At 38.5% G+C, this 25,043-nt stretch overlaps 2 protein-coding genes across 5 annotated transcripts in view; one reads left to right on the forward strand and one right to left on the reverse strand.

The window, feature by feature from the left end:
* Window positions 1-331: 331 nt before the first annotated feature.
* ccdc66 (coiled-coil domain containing 66) lies at window positions 332-22,210 on the reverse strand. Of its 3 annotated transcripts, none has more exons than XM_057845102.1 (21): window positions 22,027-22,210; window positions 21,822-21,880; window positions 21,730-21,746; window positions 18,098-18,259; window positions 17,417-17,609; window positions 17,134-17,328; window positions 16,980-17,049; window positions 13,671-13,765; window positions 12,672-12,718; window positions 11,440-11,532; window positions 10,150-10,284; window positions 9,911-10,089; window positions 9,584-9,833; window positions 8,807-8,864; window positions 8,696-8,749; window positions 8,490-8,619; window positions 7,765-7,894; window positions 7,656-7,690; window positions 1,335-1,450; window positions 607-662; window positions 332-531 (listed from the first exon to the last, which is right to left on the reverse strand). In XM_057845102.1, the coding sequence occupies exons 1-21, from the start codon at window positions 22,035-22,037 to the stop codon at window positions 451-453; spliced, it is 2,166 nt and encodes a 721-aa protein (XP_057701085.1). In that variant the 5' UTR covers window positions 22,038-22,210; the 3' UTR covers window positions 332-450. The 3 variants fall into 3 exon arrangements, with proteins under 3 accessions (XP_057701085.1, XP_057701084.1, XP_057701083.1); XM_057845101.1 differs by having other exon boundaries at window positions 333-531; window positions 607-665; window positions 17,134-17,325; XM_057845100.1 differs by having other exon boundaries at window positions 333-531; window positions 607-665; window positions 22,027-22,209.
* A 115-nt stretch (window positions 22,211-22,325) lies between these two features.
* ip6k1 (inositol hexakisphosphate kinase 1) overlaps window positions 22,326-25,043 on the forward strand; it is a 36,896-nt gene continuing 34,178 nt past the window's right edge. Inside the window, exon 1 of one of the 2 annotated variants that reach the window (XM_057845106.1) lies at window positions 22,326-22,486. The gene's annotated coding sequence lies outside the window, so the exon portion shown is untranslated. Of the gene's footprint in view, window positions 22,487-23,149; window positions 23,331-25,043 lie in introns of those variants that run through there. The other variant, XM_057845105.1, reaches the window with a different exon arrangement.

Here is a 25,043-nt window from a genome sequence, read left to right on the forward strand (position 1 = left end):
ATTTCTCCTTGTTAACTCATTGTCTACCATTGATGGTGCTCTGGAGAATTGACAGCTACTGCCACTCTCCCAGTTCAAATGGACTAAATGTCTATTAGTGATTGAATAAAATTCTTTAAATTACTTTTATTTAGTTCTAAAACTCAATGATTAGTATCGAATATTTATATGAGTATTGATATAGAGTTTAAATGTTATATCCCTGCAGCTTATAGTGCTGTACGGCTTATATGTGAATGAATACCGTTTCCCTGTCAAATTTGTTGGGCGCGCTTGTAAACGATCATTTGACAGCAACCGATGAATTCACCCATACATAGAACATCAATAAAATGTTTGTCACTAAACATTTATTTCTGACAAATGGCATAAATTAGAAAGCGCCGATTGGAGCGGGACAGAAACCCTTTTTCGCTCAAAGATTCTACAAAATTGCTTGCCACAAGAATATTAACACTTGGGGGGAGCCGAACGTTGTTTGTCACCACGTCGCAGGTCACTCTCGAGCTCCTTCTGCTTCTGAAGCAAACCCTATGCGCGCACACAAACAAAGTCGCTTTTGAAAACATGTTGGGCCCTTTAGTGCAATTGCGTTGACTTTGTTACCTGTCGTAGTTGCTGCAGGCCTCTGATGATTTCCTGTTGTCGCTGTTGCTTTGTAGCTGCTAAAAGAATGAATGATTATCACCACCGATCCAAAAAAAAAAAAAAAAAAAAAAAAAGTGAAAATTGTGATACTTTAAAAATATTTCTAGCAAGGTTATTTTACAAAGCCGATTTATGATTAACGTATCTGCTACAATCAACTCATAGATTAAGAAATTAACAACAAATTAACCCTTTATAGGGCACGTGACTATTTTCGGTAGTTGGAAAAAAACTTAAGAGACCTTAAACGCCTGGCATTAACAAACGTGGACAACACATTGTGGGATACAATGTTATGATTTGGTATACAAGCGGGGTTTAGGACATGACCCAAAATCAGATGTTTTCATATCGGAACGCATGGTCAAAATTTATATACTACATATTGTATACATAAATAAATCATCACCATTCTGGGCTTTAAATTAGCAATATAGAAGATTTGCATTTTAATTATTCATTAAATAGCCCAACTATTTCAATAGACATTAAAGAAACTTTTTTTTTTTTTTTTTTTTTTAGAAATACTTGTAACCCAGCTTTCAATGGTTAAACAGAGATTTTCCCATTTTAAGAGCTGATTGTCAGCCTGTAAACGTTGTTTTGATTCTGTGTTAACAACAGATGACCCGCCCTCCACTAATCAGCCATTGAAAAGAATGATTCGTGGCAGCCCCAAAGCGTACCTGTGTGGCTGTGAGAAGCGGTGTTGGTGGGGTCCAGGTGGATGACGTCCTCTGTGCGAATATATGGGATAAACTGGAACTGGAGTGAGGGTTGCGTGACAGGAGGAGAGCGCTCCCTAAAGCAGGAGGAGGAGAACATACAGTGAGGTTCCCCAATAGTAACAGAAGTAACTTTAACATGAACCCTTTATAGCACAGGGTGACTCCAAAAAACAGAACTTTTTAAAAGTCCAAAAAAAACCAAGTGTGATTGAAGAAAAATATTTTGTTCATAGTAACTTAAAGTGCATGTGACACGAAAAAGCATGGTTATTTCATAATACACGTGGTATTTTATGCTCCTGAATGATATGGACCGCTTGGATGTGTGTGGAAGCGATCGCTATATTTATTTAGTTTTTTTAATCCCGCGCCATGAAAATGAGTGACTTCCGCCTTCGGTCTTGCATAGAGGAGGAGGGTGCTGTGACGTGTACGGTTGAAGGCGTCCTCTTCACTTTCCAGCCATACTGTTGTGTATGAGGACTAAGGATTCAACTGATTTCGTGGATTAATACGTTTATTTTTCACATCACGCGAAAGAAAAATCTTGCTGTATGAGGGAGAGGCGTGTGCGCCTTTTTGGAGTTTCAAAAGGTTCCCATTCACCGTGGATATTGGCCAAAACAAGCCCGATTACTGTGGGACCATTGGACTTACGAGGAAGTGAATAAACATCTTGTTTTGTATTATGTCAAATACGAATACAGCGATTACAAAGTAAACACTACAAACTTTCTTTAAATAAAGGACTACTTACGTTTGATCATTGATAGGCATGTAAAAAGCTCTCCTCATGCAAATTAGCTGCACGTTAGCTGCACAACAACTGCAGCTGCCCTCCTCCGGGGAATGAGCTGTAAATTGCTCTCCGCCGGGCGATTTGCCGGTCCGCGAAGACAATCGACAACCCAGTCGTCATGTCAAATAATCCGGTCTAGTTATGTGTGATTTTCCGCTTCGAAGACTTTGAAACATCACTCGGTTCGGGTTAGCATGTCGGCTAGCCGTCACGCCTCTTGGTTTGTTTATATTCTCCGAAGCCGGGGAAGGGAAATGACATATGTCCGATTTAGGTGTCATAAAATATCGTTCGGGAGGTGCGACAGTAAAGGTGAAGTCGACAGTTTTGACCATTATGGAGTAATTTTGCCATGTCGTCCTGAATAAGTGCATTTTTATGATTTCATATTCCATTTAGCACAAGACTGTTATTTGTCATGACCATGCCATTTATTTAGCAATTGGGGAAAATACTTGGATAAAAAGAATATCCTGTAAAAATATTGAGGTAAAGAGACAGAAACAATGACATTTTGCAGCTCTCTTCGTCGCGTTTTCCTCGTTGTGAATACTTCCCCCTCGACGGGCTGACTGGTCCTTCTCAAGCCATTTATATAGCTATTGTGGAAAAATACTTGGATAAAAAGAATATCCTGTAAAAATATTTGAGTAGAGAGACTGAAACAATGACATTTTGCGGCTCTCTTCGTCGCATTTTCCTCGTTCTGAATAATTCCCCTCAATGGGCTGAATAGTAAAACCGATGAGCCCAGTCTCCCGCTGACGTCATCCACCTGTTGGGGACGCTCGAGCCTTATAACGGTAGGCGTGGATAACCAGCAGATTAAAAGACTAATTTCTCGTCATCTGCGCTTTGCTAATTTGTTGTATATAGTCGAATCGTCTCAAAATAGGATTCTAATTCACATAATAATGCTATTTAAGACTTTTTTTCTTCTGTCGTATGCTCTTTAAACCTTAAAACATGCTATTAGGCATGTGCCGGTATGAGATTCTGATGGTATGATAACCTTAAGCCAAAATATCCCAGTTTCATGGTATCGCAATTACAGTTTTAAAATGTGTTACTTTGAGATATCTTGGTTAAAAAAAATTAATTGAACAAGATTTTTTTCCCCAAATTATTAGCAAATTGGAACATGAGTATAATGTTAAAATAAATTAAACAGCCATGGCTCAACATTTTTACCATCAGAACAAAATAATTGAATAATTTTCCATAAAAACCACGTGTATATGACTCTTATCATAGTTGTATAGAGTTCATTTTGCCTACACTTATATATTCGTCAAACCATTTCTTTTATCCCAACATCAGTGACCCTCTGAGGAAGGCGGAAGTGCCCGCCGAAACATGTCAGGTAAATAAAACCACCTACTATTGCCTGGGATAAAAGAAAGGGTTTGACGGATGACTCTTATCATGTTTACACTATACACACACTCTCAACAGACAGTTGCCAGAGAGAAAAAACACCACGTTTTACCACCCCTTGACACACTAGAGTTCACTCCCGTAGCTAGGGGGAAACGTTCATGTATGTGTTTACTAACCTTTAATTTTGTATAAATGCGAAATCATATTGGATGCATTTTCTACTCGGCACCCACCCTCCACAAACATGTTTTACATATCGGTTGGCCAAAGCCGCGGACGTCTGTAACTTTTCTGTACCTGAAGTATTCCCATAATAGCTATTTCATTTTCTTCGATGAAGGAAAAAGTTCAGGAGTTTCACCTCCTTCAGCCATCGTGTAGCACAGCTGACTCACTGACACTGAGCAACAACCGGTGGGGGAAGGTTGAGCCTTACAGCTGCAAGCGAGAGGTTTCTCTATGCATTTTTGGGACATAAAATAGCTAATGGCTTAGGGATGGTATGACTGAAAATTTCTGTGGTTTTGAAACCTTGACGTTTTCATACCACGGTATACCTTGAAACCGGTAATCGGCACATGTCTACATGCCATTTTAAAAAATTATGGATTTTTTTTTTTTTTTTAAATGACATTCTTTAAATGGCGTCCTCCTGTACAAATGCATTCTTGAAATCTGCTGTTGAGCTTCCTCATTTACCGCTGGAACATCTGGGATACTGTGAATTTTGTCTTGAATTCACCATGGTTACTAAAATCGCAAAGTGTTTACTTGCCCAAGGGCACTGTGTCGCAGTACTGCCACTTGCTCAGGTCTACAAACATGCACTTTAAATTTCCCGTTTTTTTCAACAGCAGTCAAAAGCTGTTTTCATTCATATCCATTTTTTGAAACCGATACCAATAACTTCCTGCTCCTCAAGGCCGATACCTGTACGATTTAGTGTTGTATCGGTCGCGAACGATTCGTTCTTTTTGAACGAATTGTTTGGGTGAACGAGACCGAACTAATCACCATCTGCACTGATTCGTTCTATGAAGTTGGTGGCGCTTGTTCGCTGCGTGGGAGGGCGTTGAGCAAGCGGCAGCGTCTTCTGACATCGCACACGACCAATCAGACGCCAGCCTCATCGCGGGCAGGGGAGGGAGCGGAAACAGAATCATGGCGTATGTCACTCATTTCCACGTGTGGCCAATAAGCAGCCAGCGTGCAGGCAGGGGGGAAAGACTGAGTTTTGTCACTTCCCGTTCAGTGATTCGGTCCTCCGGTTCCTGACCTAGCTTGCTGCTAACTTGACTTTCCAGTAATGACTATGCGGTGAACGAGTCATAAAATGAAAGGAAACGACTTTGTCACATATTTGTTAACGTGGAGCCTATCAAATGCTGCTCAAAAAGACTAAAACACCACACAAATCTAGCGAGCATGGTTTAGTGTTCTACTTTTCTCAACAGACTCGGGACTGTGCCTATGACGATATACTATCAAATTTACAGTAATTTAAAACACGCGTAGCTACGAGGCAAGCAAAACCTGAGCTGCGGTCGCGTGACGGCAGTGAAGCGGGCAGAGAACTGTCACTATATGGAGGCTTCATGGCAGCGATATGTACCTCATATGTGCACAGAAAAAAAATAATATTTAGTATGATCACCATAATACTGATTTGCAATGAAACTGTATATACATGTCAATTTTTTCCGAGTGTTTTTTTTTTTTTTTTTTCCCGTGTCAGAGGGTGTCGGTTGGTTTGACAAATTATGTCAATCCGTCCATCATGTGCTACTCAAGCGCCCCAAAAACAAAGCGCGCGGACACGGGAGATGTCGCAATATGTCTACATTTTTCTTAGCAGACTAATGAGAGTAGAAAGGCGAAATCATAAAGCAAACAATTATTTCTCGTCAGCATTTGACGATCTGAGATGCGGGGACGACAGGGGAGCTGACCGGATTATTTTATTTATTAATACCAGTGCAAAAATTCAAAACGATCATCTTAATAATAAAAAACAAAAATACAACAGAGCGAGAGGTTAATATGATGTGTTGGCCGTTCCATAATTAGAAATTAAACTTTCGATTTATTTTTATTTTCGTGACAGCAGGCATGCCGCGTTGGCTGTTAGCAGCAGCATTGTATATGTGAGCAAGATCATGCTAAAGAAAGTCCGTGCGCCCCCGACCCCAAACCCCGACTTCCCCCTCAAAAGGAAAATGTTTAACCGTGTCCTAATTCGAAATGCAAGCACGAGCCATGACTTTGAGCCCATAGAACTAGGACAGACGACGCGGAAGTTCTCCCTCGCTTTTGCAGCAGCGGGAGGGAGACGAGGCTGTCTCTGAGAGCAGAATGATATCGCCTGTCACTCATTTCTGAAACTACGACGAGTGGTCAATGTGCAAGAGAGGGAGGGACCAAGCAATGTCACTTCCCGTTCAGTTATACTGCGAAGCGGTCTTTGGTGATTCGTTCGGCAACGTCACTTCCCGTTCACTAACCGAACGATTCATTTGGGTGGGGAGGGAGATGAGGGGGGCGAACGATTCGTTGAACGATTCGTTTGAACGAATCGTTTTACTGAACGAACCGGAATGGATTCGTTTACTCAAGTGAACGACAGATCCCGTCACTAGTACGATTAGAGTTATCAGATAATGGCATTTAAACAGATAACCCGATATTGTCCAACTCCAAAAATCTGTATCAGATATCAAACAGATACCGATGTATGCAGTCGTGAACTTAACATATTATGGCTAATTGTATTGTGATGCCCCACTGCAGTGGTGTCCAACTCCGGTCCTCGAGAGCCCCTAGCCAGCTTGTTTTCTATGTCTCCCTCCTCCAACACACCTGACTCAAATGATCAGGATTGTTAGGATGTCAGGATTGCATAGTTTGCTCATGAGCTGATCATGTGATTCAGGTGTGTTAAAGGAGGGAGACATTGAAAACAAGCTGGATAGGGCATTTTGAGGACCGGAGTAGGATACCCCTGTCCCACTGGGTACTTTAATAATAATGGTGAATATAACAAATTCAAGATTTTCCAATAAACATTCTGTAAAAAAATAAGAACTTCAACTGAAGTTATGGGGAAAAAGTGCCTATATTGCACCAACATATTTATTGTTGAATCAAAACAATGCACCCATCAGTTTTTTGGATCAAGTGCAAGTGCGAAGTGCCAATGAGGCACTGCCATATCACATATGGCTTACACAGTGCTTCTGGCTCAAAATAACAACAAAGGCACCCAGCTTCAGTGCAGTGAATGAGGTATGTAACGAGTTTACAACTAATTATTTTTCAATCATTTATTGCGTATTGAATTTTTGCACCATGTATGGAAATGGTCCACTCACATAACAAAGTCCCAAGCATCTTAGTTTGGAGATATCCAGTAGTCAATAAACATAACTGCTGTGCTAAGCTGTGACCAGACCTTGTACAAAGGCAGAAGGCTTCTACATTCACTTTGAAGGCAACATGCATTTTGGCCTATGCTTTTATCGGCAGATAGTATCGGCTACCCGATAATATCAGACAACTCTATTAAATTACAGTATGTAAAAAAAGTTTTTTAAACCATCGAGCTTACATATTTTTTAATGCCTTGAACATTTGGTTTGAAACTTTTTAAGGCCTAAATTTTGACAAAATCCATTTAATGACTTTTAATGCCACATAAACCCTGATAAATGTTGCTTAAATGGCATGTTTTAATGTTTCAGTTACTATGAAAAAAACATTTTTCTTCCTGGAATCTTAGTTTTATTGGATTGTTAAATAGTTCACCCAATACAAGTGACTATCTTTAGACATAAATAAATAAATAAATAAATAACAACAACCAAATAATGATTTTCCGTCTACGTACGTGGCAGCGCATGATGTCATTACCTCCCACTGATGGCGATAGCTGTCTAATTCATATAAACAAGGTGGAATGGCTTTGAATTTTTCAGTGCCATCTACAGCGCTGGATGTCTAATCCATTTGGACGTCTAGCGCTGTTCATGTCAACCAATGAGTTAAATGACTGCCCTATGGTTAAGGTCAAATACCACCAGAAAAAATGTTGAGTCATGTCTCACCTTTGAGCAGAGGTACTGGCACGCTTCCAGTGGTCCTGTAATCAACCAACAAAAGTCAGGAGAACGTCCCGACGTGGTTAAGAGCACGCCGCGACTTCTCGGCCCTCACTTTCCGCGACTGGCAGTTCCTCTCCTGCAGACCGAGCATTTCCTCCTGCCTCTTGAGACGACTTTCTTGTCTGCTCCTTTGCAGCGTGGCCGGGTAACGCTCCGACGCTGGGATGAAGCGCCGGCCGGGCCTGGCCGATCAAAAAATATATTTGAGGCAAAACGTCGAGAAGCACTTTAACACCAAATCAACATCAACACCATATTTAATTATTTAACTTTCTAAAATTCGACTCTTTTTATTCATTTTACATTTTCAAATTTTTCATTATTCAAATTACTCATTCTTAAGTTTTAAATGTTCATTTAATTTGTGAATGTTTTTAATAAAAACAAATGGAGGGAAAACTGTAAATATTATTTTTCATTTGTTATTAAAATCTAATTGTTCTAACCCGTTATAGGGCACTCATTTAACTCATTGGCTGTTATTGACAACGCTAGACATTCAATACATTTGGACTGGTCGGGGGTGAAACCTGCCATGCAGTCCAAATGCTTCGGACATCTAGCACAATCAATGGCAGCTAATGAGTTAACATTTTTTTTATTTGTGGTCCCCTCTCCTTCAAAACAAGGTGGACTACACGTGGTCTTTTCGATCAACAGGCTTTGCAAGTTTTCAAATTACAGTAATGTGACTTACTGTATATGAGCCATGAAGGGGACTCATGGTCAAAATAATTGATTTTCCAAACAATGGTTTGCATCAACCCTATGGGTCACCTGCGCTTGTTCCAATCGGGCCTCGTCTTCTCAGTCTTGATCTCAGTCTTGGGCGTGGAACCTCCTTTGGCGGCTATGTTCTCCTTGCCAGCTTTGCTCTTGCAGGTCAAAGGAGTCGGATCGGGTGTGTCTGCACGCAACAACGCCAGCATATTAGCAGGTTAGTAAAGATGGTGATATACTAGTACTTTAGTCATTTTTTTAACCTGTCTGCACAGCCATGTCTCTTGTCTTGTCCACGCTCTCCGCCAGATGTGGAACTGCATGACACGCGCGTGTCAGGTAGTAGCACTTGTTAGTCAATGTCTTCTACTCACCACGTATGTCCACCGACTCATTTTTTCCTCCATCCTCAGCGTCACCTTTCGGCTGCTCCTGCGTCATCACAGGTAACATTTTTTATTCGTTTACTTTTTAGGGAAATAAAAAAAGTATACATATATATATATATATATATATATATGAATATATTTACTGTATTTTCCTTCATCTTTTTAAAACATTAGGAAACAAAATAAAAAAAATTCCCCCTTTTCTTATACAAATGAACTATGTTTAATGTTTTTATTCATGAAAGAAGTAAGCTTCATTATGTGCTGGGGTGCTTGAGCCTATCCTAGATAACTATGGGCAGTAGGCAGGGTACACCCTGAATCTGTTGCCAGCCAATTGCAGGGCACGAAATATTACTTTATATAATTTTTAATAAACTTTATTGCTTTTCCCTGTTTATTTTTTAAAATACATTTTAAAATATAAAAGAAAATCAATAAAACAAAACAACTGGTTTCCCTTTCATTTTTAAAAATGCATTAAAAAAAAGATCAATAAAAACTCAACAGAATATTTATGGGTTTTATCTATTTAAAATTAAAATAACCCAGAAATCTTATTCAAACTGAATCCCCATTTTTTTAAAAAAATTAAAATAATGATTTGAGAGAAATACAAATAAGTAAAGATAAAAAACAACAACAACAACAACAACATAGATCTCTAATAATGTTTGTTGTTTTGTGAATAACAAATAATGACACGGGACAATGATTTGATAAACATTTTTTTGGATGGTTGCAAGTACTTTTTGTGCTGACCTTGCATTGGTCCTGTTTCTTGTGCTCCTCCAGCTGGTACCTCTTGCGCAGCACATCCCTTTCCAGTGTGACTTTCCTCTCTTCCTCCTCCTCCTGCTCTCTCCTCCTGGCTTGCTCTTCTCGCCTTTGCTTCTGCTTCTCCTCCACCTGAGCCTGGATGTCCTTCTGTTGCTGCAGCTGCTTGAGCCTCCTCTTCTGCCGTTCTTCCATTTGCACCGGGTCCAGCAGGGCCGTCATGCTCCGACGATAGCTGCCACGTGGGTGAAAATCTTCCTGTTTAATCATAAAAACATTCCTGTTTTTTTTCCTTCAAAAAAGTGGCAGCACCTGCAACTGGATAGATCTTTGGCTCCGGCGGCTGCCGACTGGAGAGCGTTGTGGTCAGTGTCCCCCGTCAGGGAGAAAGCGGGTGATGGCCCTCGTTCAATAGGGGGTGGTAGAGCGGGCGCAGGAGCGTTGCGCTGCAGCGACTCAAACTGCCCAGCCCACTGCTGGTGATCCGCCTCCTGCAAGTGTAGCAGACTTTTCAAGTTGTGCGTCGCGTCCATTGGTGGTGACTTGACTACCTGAGCCAGCAGAATCTTCTCCCGCCTCCTGCGTTGTTTGCTCTCCTCCCTCTGTCGGTCCAAATCCTCCACCCAGAGCCTCCTCTGCTCCTCTCGCTTCTCGGACGCCCACGCCTCGTCCTCGGGAGTCACTGCCTAGTAGGGTTGCCGCAATTAATCGACAGACTAACACCCAATTAATTATCAATTTGCTGTCCCCGTCAAAATGGATTGGCCGTCTACAGCCGTCAAAGGCAGCTAATTAGTTCATCCCAAGTATTCTCTTTTTCATTACTTTTTTAAATGTTTAATAATGTAACATAAAAATTTTGAAAAAGTTCATATTTGCTAGTTCGGTATTTTTTATGTTTAGGTATTATAAAACAAAATTTACAAAAAAAGGGGAAAAAAATCTGTCCTTATTACAATATTTTTTGATTTTCAAAATGTTTGTTTTTGATTATTAAAGACAAAAATGAAATAAATTTCTTTTATAATTTTAAGAACTATAAATTTAAATAAAAACAAAAGGGGAAAACGCAATAAACATAGTTTTTTCCTGATTGTTTATAAAAATATTTGGAATTAAATTAGGGTCTGAAACCCATTTACATATTCATTTGTATATTATTTTAAATTTTAAAACAATGTTTTTTACTTGAATTTAAAAAAAATATAAAATGTTAGTCTCTTGTTTCTTATGTTTTTAATGTCATATTTATGTATTTTTTTGTAATGTGATCTAAAAACGATTTCAAATAAAAACAAAAAAAGGGGCAAAAAAATAATAATACCAAAGAAAATTTGAGAAAAACATTTTTTAATTAAATTTATAAATAAACAAAACAAAAAGGAAAATAAAAGTTTAGGTATATATATACATATATATATATATATAGTGTATATATTTATATAAATATCTATTTTAAGATTTCCTTTTCAGCTGTTTGGACACACAATGGCCTAACCAGCTGAAAAGGACAGGTCGAGAACAAACAATTTTTTTTTTTTAAATAATAAAAAAGTAATAAAAAAACAACTACACCCTTGGTCAAAAGTTTAGAGACAGTTTCTCATCCGATTGAATGGTGAACAGTTCCAAAACATTTGCCCGTGGGTGTACAGAAAATTTCCCGGATTTCTGTAATATAAACAGCAAACAAGGCGATTCATATATGAACTGTTTTGTCCGCTAATGGCAAAAATAGTTGGCAATTATTGGAAGTAAAAAAAAAAATTGTGGCAGTCCCTAAAGTTTGGATCTAAAAAAGAAAAAACCCAAGCGAGTGGAATGAGGAGGTGTCTTTTTACCCCGAGTCTGAGGCTGGACCTGATGGCCGCCGGCTGGTCTCTGTGGTGGCTCCGCAGCTGTAAGGAGTGCACACTTCCTCCTTCATCCTCGGCCTAAACAAGTCAGATGAGTTTGTACGGATAATCATCAGTGCCGAAATCATTTCAAGCAAAATAGAAGGACATGAAGAAAAATATGTAAATGGAAATACAAATTTATACTGGAATAAACAAACATGAAAAATATATGAAAAACTGAAACCAACATCAGAAATAAGTACAAATTGAAATAAATTAATGAAAATGTTTTTAAAAAATACATGTAATCACTGAAAAATACAATAAAAATCAAAATAACTATATAATCTAAATAATAGTTATTTTAAATACCGTATTGGCCCGAATATAAGACGGTGTTTTTTGCATTGAAATCAGATTGAAAAAGCACTGTCGTCTTTTATTCGCGGTCTAGACGTTATACCCATTCACGACACTAGATGACGCCAGATATCATTGAAGCGATTTTCTGTCATGACATCTCAAATATCTAAAGTTTAACCAGTTGGCATTACTTCATTGCAATGTTTTTCCTTATTCAGATTTGTTTCAAGACTACAATTACAGTTAGACTTCACTTTGATGGTAAATGCAGTTATTGCAATTTTGTTGTTTTATCACAATAGATTTTTTTATTTACATTTCAAAAACCAGAAGTCATTCATATACAAATGTGATTCCACACAAGTTTACATATTTAAATGTTCAGATATAAAGATTTGAATGAGGCAAAATAACATGCTTTTTCTCTCAAATATATTGTTATAATCATTTGTTTCGGATGTCCTGTAATTATTTTCTGTATAAAAAATAATTTGGTGTTCAAAAAGTCTTTTTTCAAACTTGAGTATTGAAAAAGAGGGGGTCGTCTTATAATCAGGGTCGTCTTATATTCGGGCCAATACGGTATATAAAAACCGAAATTCTGAAAATAAATCAATATATTTACAAAATATAAAAAAATTTAACTCATTAAAAACTGAAATAAATAAGAATGGAAATAAATAATGAATTGGGAAAAAAATAAAATGAAAAGTAATTGAAGTAAGTAAGTACAAATTGAAAGAATCTTTTGTTTCTGAATCTTGAAACAAAATAAAAAAAAGTCCTGAAAAGTTAACATGCTTAATGACTCATGTAATTATTTAATTATGCTGTCAATTATTTAATATTTTTCATCTTATTTGCAGTCTTACGCAGGATGAACATTGCAGGTGCTGCTGCTTCAGCGCCACCCGGGCATCTATAACACAAGATTAATAATAAACATTTTAGTCCTCCCAAAAAATAATGCAACCACAGTTCAAACCAAGTTGGAACATTGTGTAAAACATATATATATATGTATATAAACTAGGGCTGTCAAATCATTAAAAAATTTTAATCGCGTTAATCACAGTTTAAAAATTTATTAATCGTAATTAAGCGCAATTCAAACCATCTATAAAATATGCCATATTTTTCTGTAAATTATTGTTGGAATGGAAAGATAAGACGCAAGATGGATATATACACAAGTACTGTATTTGTTTATTATAACAATAAATAAACAAGATGGCATTAACATTAACATTCTGTTAAAGTGATCCATGGATAGAAAGACTTGTCGTTCTTATGAGATAAATGTTAGTGCAAGTTATATACATTTTATATTAAAACCCCTCTTAATGCTTTCGTTTTAATAAAATTTGTAAAATTTTTATTCAAAAAAATAAACTAGTAGCTCGCCATTGTTGATGTAAATAATTACACTATGCTCATGGTGCTTAAACCCATAAAATCAGTCGCACCCAGCGCCAGCAGAGGGTGACAAAACACAAAAAAACACAGTTAACAAGTGGCCATTACACTGTGCTGTCATTTTAATGTGTTTGAGCGGGGCATGTGCGTTAATTGCGTCAAATATTTTAACGTGATTAATTTGAAAAATTGCCGCCCGTGAACGCGATAATTTTGACAGCCCTAATATAAACAGAATACAATGATTTGCAGGTCATGTCACTACATTCACAACCCGAGATATTTATTGTTCAAACTTTACTGTGTTTAGGAGTTAGCCAGTACAGGGAAGCCCTCTGTAGGTTAGGAATTTGCCACTAGGAGGCAGCCTTAAGCCTGTATAGCATACTAGCTTTCACATTTAACACTACGTCCCAACTTCATTTGAATTGTGGTTGTAATAAAAGAGAAAGTACTTTGTTGCTGCAGCCGCTGCGATTTTTTTGCTTCCTCGGACACTCTGGCGTTAATGTCATGCTGCTCCAGCCAGCCAAACAGACCTCCGCAAGACCTACAAAGCCATCAATGTTATTAAAGCTGTAGTTCAGAATTTTTTACGTTAGGCTTCAAGTTAGCACGGGTTTAATAAGTTGGTGGAGTTGATTTCAACAAAGTCTGTGCAGTTTGAAAGTTATTTGTTCGTTTCAGGGCTCCGGAGTGGTTAAGCTAGCGCGAGTCAGTGGCACCTTCATATGCCAAAAAAAAAAAAAAAAAACCCCGATACAGATCTATGAATATATCCAACATAGTCAAATAAATTCAAATCACAGATCATTGCTCCAAAACAGCCATGTTGCCTAAACAATGTGACACCAAACTGCCATAAGTAATTTTATTCTGAAGGACTACTTTTTTTAGATGCATAATACGACCACAATATAGAGGAGTATTTCAGCCACTCGTGCGGACGCTGAATTCGAGGAAGGTGGGAAGCCGGACTTATCCCGCTGGAAGGGTACCAGTTGTGACCTCAAAGCGTTTCAAGCGAATGTAACCAGCAAAGCTGGCTGATCACAACAAGTAGTTTTTATTTTGGCCATCAAAAGACATTTTGACCTCCAGCAAACCTGCCTCCTCGTAAGCGATCAAATAGTAGAGGTTTTCCGATTTTTCCAGATCGGAGGTTGGAAACTCTGATTTGCCACCATCCTCGAATGCAGCATCAGTGAGTTAACTGCCAGCTGGCCACATGGCAAAATGTGCATTTAGAGGCTGTGGAAACAAACAGAATACAGTAAATGGGCAAAGGGAAGTTTCCACAAATTCCCTATGAAGAACGAGGAACAATATAAACTGATTACTTGCTGCTGGCAATAAAAAATTAGCAGTGACAAAAAACATTGTGATATCTAGGGGTGTGATAAAATATCGAAATGGTGATATATCGTGATACTTTGTATCCCAAAAGGTTATCGATATGCTCCTGCCAAGAATCGAGATATAATTTTAAAAAGGTGTAAAAAGAATATGGAACCAACAAGTTGCTACCAAAATCTCCCACCATAATAGTGTTTCAGTTAACACTAAGGCTGCATTGATGGTGCTTGACGCCCAATCCATTTAGACTAGGAATGTTCGTTCATTCGAAACCAGAGCATTCACAGTCATTGTGATTTTTAGGGCATTTACAGGTCACTTGCTGTTCATTTTAGGGCATTTACAGCTCATTTCCTATTGAGTTTGAGTCACTGCCTAACCAATGGGTGATTCCCAGATCACTTCCTGTTCTGTAACTCAAAATAAACAGGAAGTGACCTATAAAATACCCCAAAATCATCAGGAAGTAATTGAAAATCAACAGGTAAATGACCTTAAATTGCCCAAAATTACCTCATTGCCTGGCATTGGCTGCCACTGACAACCATGGACGTTCAATCCGTTTTAAGTGGGAGGGATGGCAACGAATGAACGAATCATTCGCTGACACCCTCCCAGTTCAAATGGATTGGACGTCTACTAGTGATAAACTCATTCCAATTCACAGCAGAAGCTAGTTTTTCTTTTTATTAGTCGTTAGTAGAATATCCTAGAATGATTTCCTGACCAATGTATCGATAATAGTTGAATCGCCATATCGTCAGATCGTTATCGTGAGCTTTGTATTGCAAATCATATCGTATCGTGAGGTACCAAGAGGTTCCCACTCCTAGTGATATCACACCGCCCTGCTCCTCTGCAGAGCTTCTGGATTACAAATGTTGCTGTTCATATTGCAATTATTGACATGCAATGGTAAATTTTAATAACTTTATCCTGAAAACATAGCCAACACTATTGATTGCATGGGTATCGATGATTTTAATGTATGCATATGTTTTTTTTTTTTTATTGGCATGCTAAGATGGTCCAATTGACTCATGTTAGCTTAGCCAACTGACAAACTACACGGAATTTGTTAAAAACAACTCCACCGACTAATTAAACCCTCGCTATCTCGAAGATTAAGCCTGATGTCAAAAATCCTGAACTTCCTCTTTAAGTCACTGGCCGCTAATGACACCAATGGACGTACAATCTATTTGAACTGGGTGGGTTGGCAAACCACGTTATTTACAGATCATCAAGGACTAAAAAAATCATATTAACTGGTCTCCCAATTTTAATTCATTTTAATTAAAAATACAAATTTAGTAAAAAAATATCTTTTTTTCCCCTTTTTTAAAATATATTTTTTTCAATAAATGAAAAAGATTATTTGAAGGTACACTGAAACAATGTTTTCCACTTTTTAGTTAGAATATTAGAAAATAAAAGACATATTTAAAAATACAAAAAGAAAACTTTACCTTTTCCTGATTCTTTACATATACTGTAATTTCTGGACTATAAGGCACACATGACTATAAGCTGCCACCCACCAAATTTGACATGAAAACGGCATTTGTTCATAGATAAACCATACTGGACTATAAACCGCAGTTGTCCTCATTGTATTATGGGATATTTACACCAAAAGATATTAACTGGTAACACTTCATTTGACAATGGCATCATAAGACTGTCATGAGACCAAATGAACCACCATTAAGCTTTGAACCAATTGGGTGCAAAGCCTTATTGTTTCTAAAAGCTTCATTTGGCCATCACTGCTCCCTTGGGGGAGACAGTCAACCTCTGCTGCCACCTGCTTTCAACACTGCTGTCATCCAACATTCCTCCTAGCATGCATTGCGGTGCTACAGATGTAAATAGCAATCAAAATTCATGTTCTGTGCTAATTATTTCTTCAGTTACTGTTCCAGTTGTTTCATTAATTGCTAGTTATGGTATTTGGTAACATTTTCTTGGATAGTGGTGCCATAACACTGTCATATGACAGTCATAATTATTACATGACAAGGTCATAAAGCATTAATGAATGCTTATAATAGAGGTCAGTTAGTGTCATCCAGCAAATGATCTCACTTTTGAATGGCCGTAAAAGATCTGAGCTGGACATAAATGGAGTTAGCGAAATAATATGCCACATGACACATATTGACATCTGTCATAAGCATTCAGTAATGTCCATGATAGTGTCATGTCATAATTATGATGTTCTTATGACAGTCTTATGATGCCGCTGTCAAATAAAGTGTTACCTATTAACCCAAATAAATCAACAAATAAGCCGCACTGGACTATAAGCCGCCGGATTCAAAATAAGGGAAAAAAGTAGCGGCTTATAGTCCAAAAATTAGGGTAATTTTTAATTACAAAAAAAAGTGAAAAGCTCCTCCACTCACTTCGACACAGTTTCTTGGGTTGATATCCCATTTTTTGTTGTTCCGTCATCTCCTTCTGCTACTTCTTCAACTGCGTGATGTACAAACACTCAAATCAAAAGTGATAAAATGGCTACTCAAAAGTTTTTGTTTGTTTGTTTTTAGTCTTACTCACAATGAAGACTTGACTCTCCAGGCTCCTCTGGGGTGTCCTGGATGTCACGCAGCTCCTGCTCACCACTAAAACATGCCGCCAAGTCTCTCGCTTGGTCGACACCTAGCGAATTTGACAGTCCAGAAGTTATGACAGATTGTGAAGATGTTTCCTGAGGTGGTATCCCATTTTTTGTTGTTCTGTCATGTCCTTCTACTGCATGATGTACAAAAAACACTCATATCAAAAGTGATAAAATGGCCACTCAAAGTGTTTTCTTTGTTTGTTTTTGGTCTTTACTCACCATGAAGACTTGACTCTCCAGGCTCCTCTAGGGTGTCCTGGACGTCGCGCAGCTCCTGCTCGCCACTTGAACAGGCCGCCAAGGCTCTCACTTGGTAGACGCCGAGTGAATTTGACGGTCCAGAAGTTATGACGGATTGTGAAGATGTTCCCTTGGCAGATGTGCAGCTGCCTTTCTGGTGCTCTGACTTAAGCTCCAATACAAAAATGTAACGTCACTTGTTACTAGGGCTGCCTTGTTTCGACAGTCATCGGATCACCAATTATTTTGGTCACGAGTCTTCTTTTAAATCAATCACTTTTCACCGTCTCTTTTTTTGGTTGCGCGATAGACGACATCGTCAATTCCAACTTTGTACAACTTGTAGCAACCCTGGTTTAAGTAGCCTACAGATTACTGAGCTCTGGCAACCTCGATGCAGACACGGAACAGATCTCATAATTGGCTGATTGCTAGTAGGCGGGACATCTGTTGTACACACAGAATCCAAACAATAACTCTAACGCACTGAGGACAGACTTTTAAAATGGGAAAATCTAGGCTTTACCATTGAGAACCATGTGAGGATTATTTTCAAAAAACATTTTTGTTTAATGTCTAATGTTAGGGCCAATAAATGAATAATTGAAGTGAATTTCTTACATATAGGTTATTTAATTCTTTCAAACGATCTAAACTCACCTTTGTTGCAGATTTAGCTGCGGGTGCTAGAGCAGGACGCTCCCATATTTTGAGAGACGTTTGACTGCCTCGTATTCTGGCCGCTGTCCCGCTGGACCTATAGGAGGTTCCGCTCTCTTCCATTTGGGTCTTGGCACCTCTAGGTCGAGGCCTACGGCAATTCTGCGGGAAAAAGGAAACTGAACAGTTTCCTCTTGTCTTTTCAATTTGTCTATATACTAGTATATGTTCATACTAAAGATACACGATAATATCGGCTACCGATAATTATCGGCCGATAATTGCAATTATGACGTCACACAGATAATACAGATAATAAAAAAATCAACCGATAATGCAATCCGATAATTATATACTTGATTTAGCCTCCAAATGTGCGCACCCAAGCAGTTTTCTCCACTTCTTCACTGCCGCCTGCTCAACCCCTCCCCTCTCCGAAGCACCTGTGGGAGGAGGGGTTTAGGAGTACGGCATCATAGAGGAGGCGGTGTTACACATCAGTGTTGAGGCGCGCTCACTAGCGTGCGTTGCTTTTCCCGTGTGTGAAATGAAATAAACGACGCTCTCGCCATCTACAAAACAGTTCCTCAAGGCCTAAAGAAAGCGTCCTCATTGAACACCACTAGCACTAACCCAGCAGCCATTTAAAACTGCATCACAATGATTTTTGGAACGAATATGAGGCTGCTGCTAGCACGAATGCTAAAGCTACTGTTAACAAATAAACTATAAAGGAAGCTACGGGGCTTGTGACGATACAGAGACGCTGCGGTCCTCCCGGAGTCGGGGTGTTTGGGAATGCAGCCCAAAGCGAGTGGTAAACTCCCATCTATGGCTAAACACCTCACGAGATCGATAGTTGACAAGTAGCTGTCTTCCGACGGAGCCCGCCGGTCCGGCAGGCCGCCGCCTCGCCCTAGGCGGTTAGAGCATGAGAGCAGAGCCATGCACCGAATGCGCCGCAGCGAGCCGGCCGGGGCGGGCGGATATCCGGTACGAACTTAGCTGCCGCCGCCACTCCGGTTCAAGACAGAGGCCTGGCGCGGGTGCTAATTTGGCAGCCGGGTGGACTGAAGGGCACAGGCGGGAGGAAATTCCCGAAATGACCCGATAGCCAAACCCCTGGATAAAAAAATAATGCAGTTTATACGACCACGATTCTTCGTGAAAGACATGCCGATCACATCAGTTTTACCACGGACATTTACACAGGTGATGTCAACAAACCATGTTTATCATGACGGCACAGTGGTTAGTTGATAATTGTAACATGCACCAAACGACACAAAGAAGTCATCCAGTCAGTAATGCATTCAGTACGCTTTAAATTTATGACGTCTTAATCAGATCATTCTTCTTAAATCTAGTCAAATAATTTTCCCCATCTTGTTTGAGTGTTGAAGACTAGTTGAATGCGCCAGATTATTCCACTTACTTGAACTAAATATTGCAATTTGTTCTTATTAAGCCCAAACATCTAAAAAATAAATAATAATAAGTATAAGTAATAATAATAAGTAAGTAATAATAATAAAATATTTTTAACCTAAATCAAGAAAAAATTGCTTTCACATAATGTTTTGAACCATACATATACTTGAATAAAGAACATTTCTGACTAGTTTTTTTTTTTTTGGGGGGGGGGGATTATGTATAATAATTTATTGCTCAAAATAAGGCTGTTAATCTTATTTTCAGCTGGCCATTTTTCTTCAAGAAATCTGAGTGAAATATACTTGAAGTGCTGGCAGTTAATTTAACTTATTTCCAATAGATTTACACTGAAAACAAGGGACTTTAACTAGTCTTAAGGAGCTGTGTTTTTGCTGTGTAGTAATGTTATACTTTAGGAATGGCATACTTTTAAAGCCATTTTTGTGCAACTTATGTATTTACTCTGTAAGTAATTGTTGCCAAAAGTTTACCATTACACAATGTCAGACAATCTGTCTTTATTTAGACGTTGGAATTTACTACTACTACTACTACTTGTTCACATTTGATGTTGAAAAAAAAGAGCAATATTATTTTTGCACAGCAATATTTTCTCTTGTGTATACTTTAAAATTTTACATAAATCTTTAATAAAATTATTGGCTTGACATTATCGGTTATCGGTTGGAACGAGGAGGAAATTATCGGTTATCGGTATCGGCTGAAAAATGCATTATCGTGCATCACTAGTTCATACTAGGGATGTCCCGATCGTATATTTTTTCACCCAAGTCCGATCACCTGATTTTGAGAATCTACAGATACATAGTCCCGATCCAATACCGAAAAAAAAAAGTTTTTTTCTAAAGTGAACAAAAGTTCCAGTCATGTTGCAGTACTGTTCTCTTTACACTACTTCCTCTACAGCTTGTTCCGGGAGTGATGCAGAGTATATAACGTTTATATTTTTGTTTCTCTTGGCAATGCCATTGTATTTCTAGGTTATATTGTTACTTTTAAGCCCTTAAAAATAAAAATTATTATTATTTTTTAAAAAAAAGTAAAAACCCTCACCTAAGTTTCCTCACACCAGGCCAGTGCAATAGCCTTTATTACCCTACTTGCGAGGTGCATGATTTTACTTAATTGGAAAAAAAACTGAGCCTCCATCTTTTAAGCGCCTGATTGAAGAAGTTATGTCTAATCTAAAACTGGAACACCAAAGACAGGGGCGCCCAAGACCGGTCCTCGAGAGCCCCTATCCAGCTTGTTTTCCATGTCTCCCTCCTTGAACACGCGTTAATCAAATGATCAGCTCATCAGCAAGCTCTGCAGGAGCCTGATAATGATCCTGATTATTTGAGTCAGGTGTGTTGGAGGAGGGAGAAATGGAAAACAAGCTGGATAGGGGCTCTCGAGGACTGGACTTGAGCACCCCTGACCTAAGACATGTTGTAATTGGCCCTCTCTAGACATACACAAAAACATGGCAGCCATTTATAACCTTTTTTGAGACCTGATGTAAAACATAGCTTCTATTAGTATCTATGCTGCTACAGCCTCATCCTCCCTTCCTTTATTCTTCTTCATTTTAGTCCGATTTCTTTCTTGTAAACAATGCTGAAGTTGTATCCCCCTTGTGAAATACGCTCAGGTGTTATCGTTTTACCTTCCTACAGAGCATATTAATTTGTCCCCCTTGAATCTTTGCGACTCTGGAGTAGAAATATCAAATTAAGTAGCCATCTTTTTCATCCCAGACTACGTATTTGTGACTACGTCTGCCTATGTTGTTTTTCCCCGTCATTGAATGTGTGCACCAACTGCTGCTTCCATGACACTTTGTGGATGTCGTTCATATCGTTTGTATATTGTTGTGTGTTGTTTTACTATGATAAAACCAATAAAAAAGAGTTGAACAATAAAATTAAAAACCTGATCCTTTTCACCTGATTCCAATCCTTTGAAGAATGGCAGATTTCCTGTCACATGATCGGATAGGGGACATCCCTAGTTCATACTTGTTAAAAATTACTAGAAACATTAAAGGGTGTGTAAGTTTTTGTTGTTTTTTTGGCTGTATTATGAAACAACTGTCTCATTTTGAAACTAAATTCACAATTTAGTGTGTGAAAAAAACGTGAAAGTTGTTGTTTCAGAGCAAAGTACAGTATGTGCTCGTTCTTGAGGGTTCTTACCTTGACGTGATTTCCACCTGTGGTAGAGAAAAGATGAGGCTGTTAAAGTTATTGCAAAATAAAAGTGCAATGAAGGGGGAGAAGATCCTTACCTTGGTTGAGGACAATCAACTTGGGTTTTCCATTTTGCAGTTCAAACAGCAGGCCGTCTCTGTTCACAAACAAACACACTTAAGAGAAAAGATCTATTTTTCATCCTACTTTGGCACATTAATTTTATTCCATTCTTATTCAATCCACTGTGAAACACGCAGACAACATGCTAGGTGAGCTAAACTCATCTCAAAACAAACCTACCCGAGATACATGGCAGCATACGATAACCATAAAAAAAAAAAAAAAATAATAATAATAATAATCTTCCACCCCAAAAATTATTGCAGTGGCGTGTTCGGTTTAGACACACAAATTAAAAAAAAGCGCAAAATGCTGTTCTTTTTCGCCTTTTGAGTTGGTCCGGGAGGCTTCCTAGTTGCTAAATTATCCACGCTGGTGGATGACAAGACCAAAACGTGCTCACCGATTGGCTAATATAGATGAGACTTTCGAATATACAGCCAATCACGTCGATTTGCGTTCTGTGCCTCATCCGTTAATGCGATGTTGCATTTGAAGACAACTCGGAAATAATGTATTCTTTATATCTCCTCAGCAAAATTAATGTGTAAAATTAAGTTTCTCGCATGTGCATATGTATTGTTTTATCGATTAGGATATTTAAAGTATGAGGGAAACAACGACATGTAAATTGTTAAACGTAAGTATCCTGTACTATCCATAAATATCACATATGAAGAACGCTAAATGCAAAAAGTCGGAGTCGGTGCGTTAAAAACTAGCGGCCATCTTATAACTGTGGATTTGTTCGCAAGCCCTTTTGCAGGGTAACTCAGGTGGGCGATTTTCTCAACTACAAACCAATTTTCAAACGGGTTGGTTTACACCAAACAGTATTAATGTGGCTATTATCCAGGCAAGTTTTTAGAAAAGGATAAATAATTGTCTCTAAAACGTGGTGTTAATTTACTGCATTTCTGACTTTAATGAAAAATTAAGCCGTCTGAGAATCGGCAGTAAACTGAGGAATTGATAGACACTTCAAAGTCAACTATGATTCTGTTTGTCAAACGGTACTGACACAAAATGGCCGACAGCCAACGATGGCCGTTCGAATTCGCTTACAGCGCTTATTTGTCATCTAGCGCTTTTACAACAATGCTAACCAAGGCACCCCGGAAAATGAAGCAGTTTAAACCAATTTAAAATAAATTTTACTATTATTATATTCATACTTAATTTTAAATAATCATGTAATTACAGATAATACAGTTAATAATAAATATGGAAGAATCGAAGCCGCCGAGAAAACGTTTCGATCCATGCAGCTCTGGAAATAACCTATAGGAGGCGTCAAATCCCCACATCGGCACATAACAAATATAAAAAGCCAAACAGTTTACTGTCATGACGTTAGCCTGATGCTGGATGTTTTCGCTGACACGCTCACCGTCGCTCTCATATTTGAGCGAAGCAGAATTCTGACATTTCTTCCCCAGTGTCCCGAGCACCTTTACCACTCAAGTCCACCTCGCGGTTGTCGGGTAAGTCGTATCTTGTCGTCGTTTGCGTCCACAAAAGCGGAGGAGGGTGCTTGAGCAGTTAGCCACTTAGCTCGTCGTTAGCCAGGCACAGGATCTGTTCAAAGCAAGTCAACCGAAATGACGTCAGCCAGCGGCTACCCCGGCGGATAATCAGGCTTAAACCACCACTGCTTCGATTCCGAAGAGTTAAAATCACCTATCTTTTTGAAAATAGTGTGATTTTTAAAACAAAGCGGAGGACGTGTTAGCCTGAGTGCTAGCGTGTTGCCAGGCTAAGGTCAACAAGCTTGGACAGTATTGCCAGCGAAGTTGACTGAAAACGCAAACGCCACCAAAGTGTCTCCTGGTGGATGGCAACAATTTGGGAATTGTGTCGAAATGTGATTTTCGGAAGCCAAACAAGGACGTTGTTCCAAAGTTTCCTGCTAAGTGTGGTTAGCCTTGCCATCTGTGGATGTTGGAGACCAAGACTCCACAGAAATTGTGATAAATCGCCCACAAGCAACAGCCAAGAACTAAATCGCTGCACTTGACTGCGATAAACGTCGAATCCTTGTTATTGGAGTGCGTTAACGCGTTCGCAGCGATAGATGTTTGCAAATATCCTGTTTGAAATATCCTAGCTGCATATATTGAGGTCGACGGTTAACAAAATAGTATTTCCCTCCTTTCTTGTTCTGATAATTTAAGGAATTGACGAGTGTATCGATTTGCATTTTTTTCCCTTCACATTTTAAGTATTTTTGATGGATGCAAAAAGCAATACAATAGAAATAAATGTACTGTTTTGCTTTTATTTTTTAAAGTTAAAAATAACCATATAAAGATACATATTTAAAAAATAAAAAAAATAGGGAATAGTTTTATTTTTAAATTTAATTTTTCCTAAATTTAATAAAATGTATAAAATGTTTTTAATTTAATACATATATTAATAAAAGATTATTATTAAACCCGATTTGATTTAACCCTTTTTTTAGACATACATTTTTTTCCCTAACATAAGATGTTTAATGTCAACAACAAAAAAATACAAAATAATACAAAATGCATAAAAAGAATTGACTGTTAAACCTAAAATATATATATATATATTTTTTTTGTTCAACAATGTCTCAAAACGATTCATTCACTTTCCAAAAAGTCATAGATTCATGTGATCATCCATTAGTTGTCGATTCATTGTGGCAACCCCATTGCTTATCCACACTGAAAAGTTTGAATAACGTGTAGCAGTCTTGAAGACAATCATCTGAGAATGAGCTCACCTTCTAATTTTGTTAAAGCATCAAACGCCGTGAGGAAGTGGGAGCCTTCCTCACGATCATTAGCTCCTCTTCCTCACTGCAGCCTCTGGAAAATGTCCTGTCGTGTTTGAAAGCCGCCAGAGGAAACATTAACGTGAAGGACACCTTCCTTTTAGTGACCAGCCTCTGACGTTACACCAGCTCAGCTGCCGCTAAATATATCTGGAAAAAATGTCCTGAAGATCATCATGAAGAAAAACTCCAATCAAATCAAGAATTCATTCTAAATGCGGTTGCCACGATGAATGGACTAATCGACAACTGATCGACTATCAAATTAGACGACAACCATTTGGATAGTTGTTGCTGACCTCAAACTTCTCCAAATCCCGGGCGGTGAGAAGAAACGGTACATTTATAGCTATATTTTTATTATATACACGAGTGTCAGTCAATAAGTGTCTTC

Source organism: Corythoichthys intestinalis, chromosome 9, assembly GCF_030265065.1.
Source record: "Corythoichthys intestinalis isolate RoL2023-P3 chromosome 9, ASM3026506v1, whole genome shotgun sequence".
NCBI lineage: Eukaryota > Metazoa > Chordata > Actinopteri > Syngnathiformes > Syngnathidae > Corythoichthys > Corythoichthys intestinalis.

Excerpts from the sequence above, each read along its gene's own strand:
- ccdc66 (XM_057845100.1), bottom strand. Across the intron at positions 11,533-12,671 it reads ACCTGCAATGTTCATCCTGC|GCCGAGGATGAAGGAGGAAG; the intron begins GTAAGACTGCAA and ends TGACTTGTTTAG. Across the intron at positions 10,090-10,149 it reads AGAAGATTCTGCTGGCTCAG|GAGGCGGATCACCAGCAGTG; the intron begins GTAGTCAAGTCA and ends CTACACTTGCAG.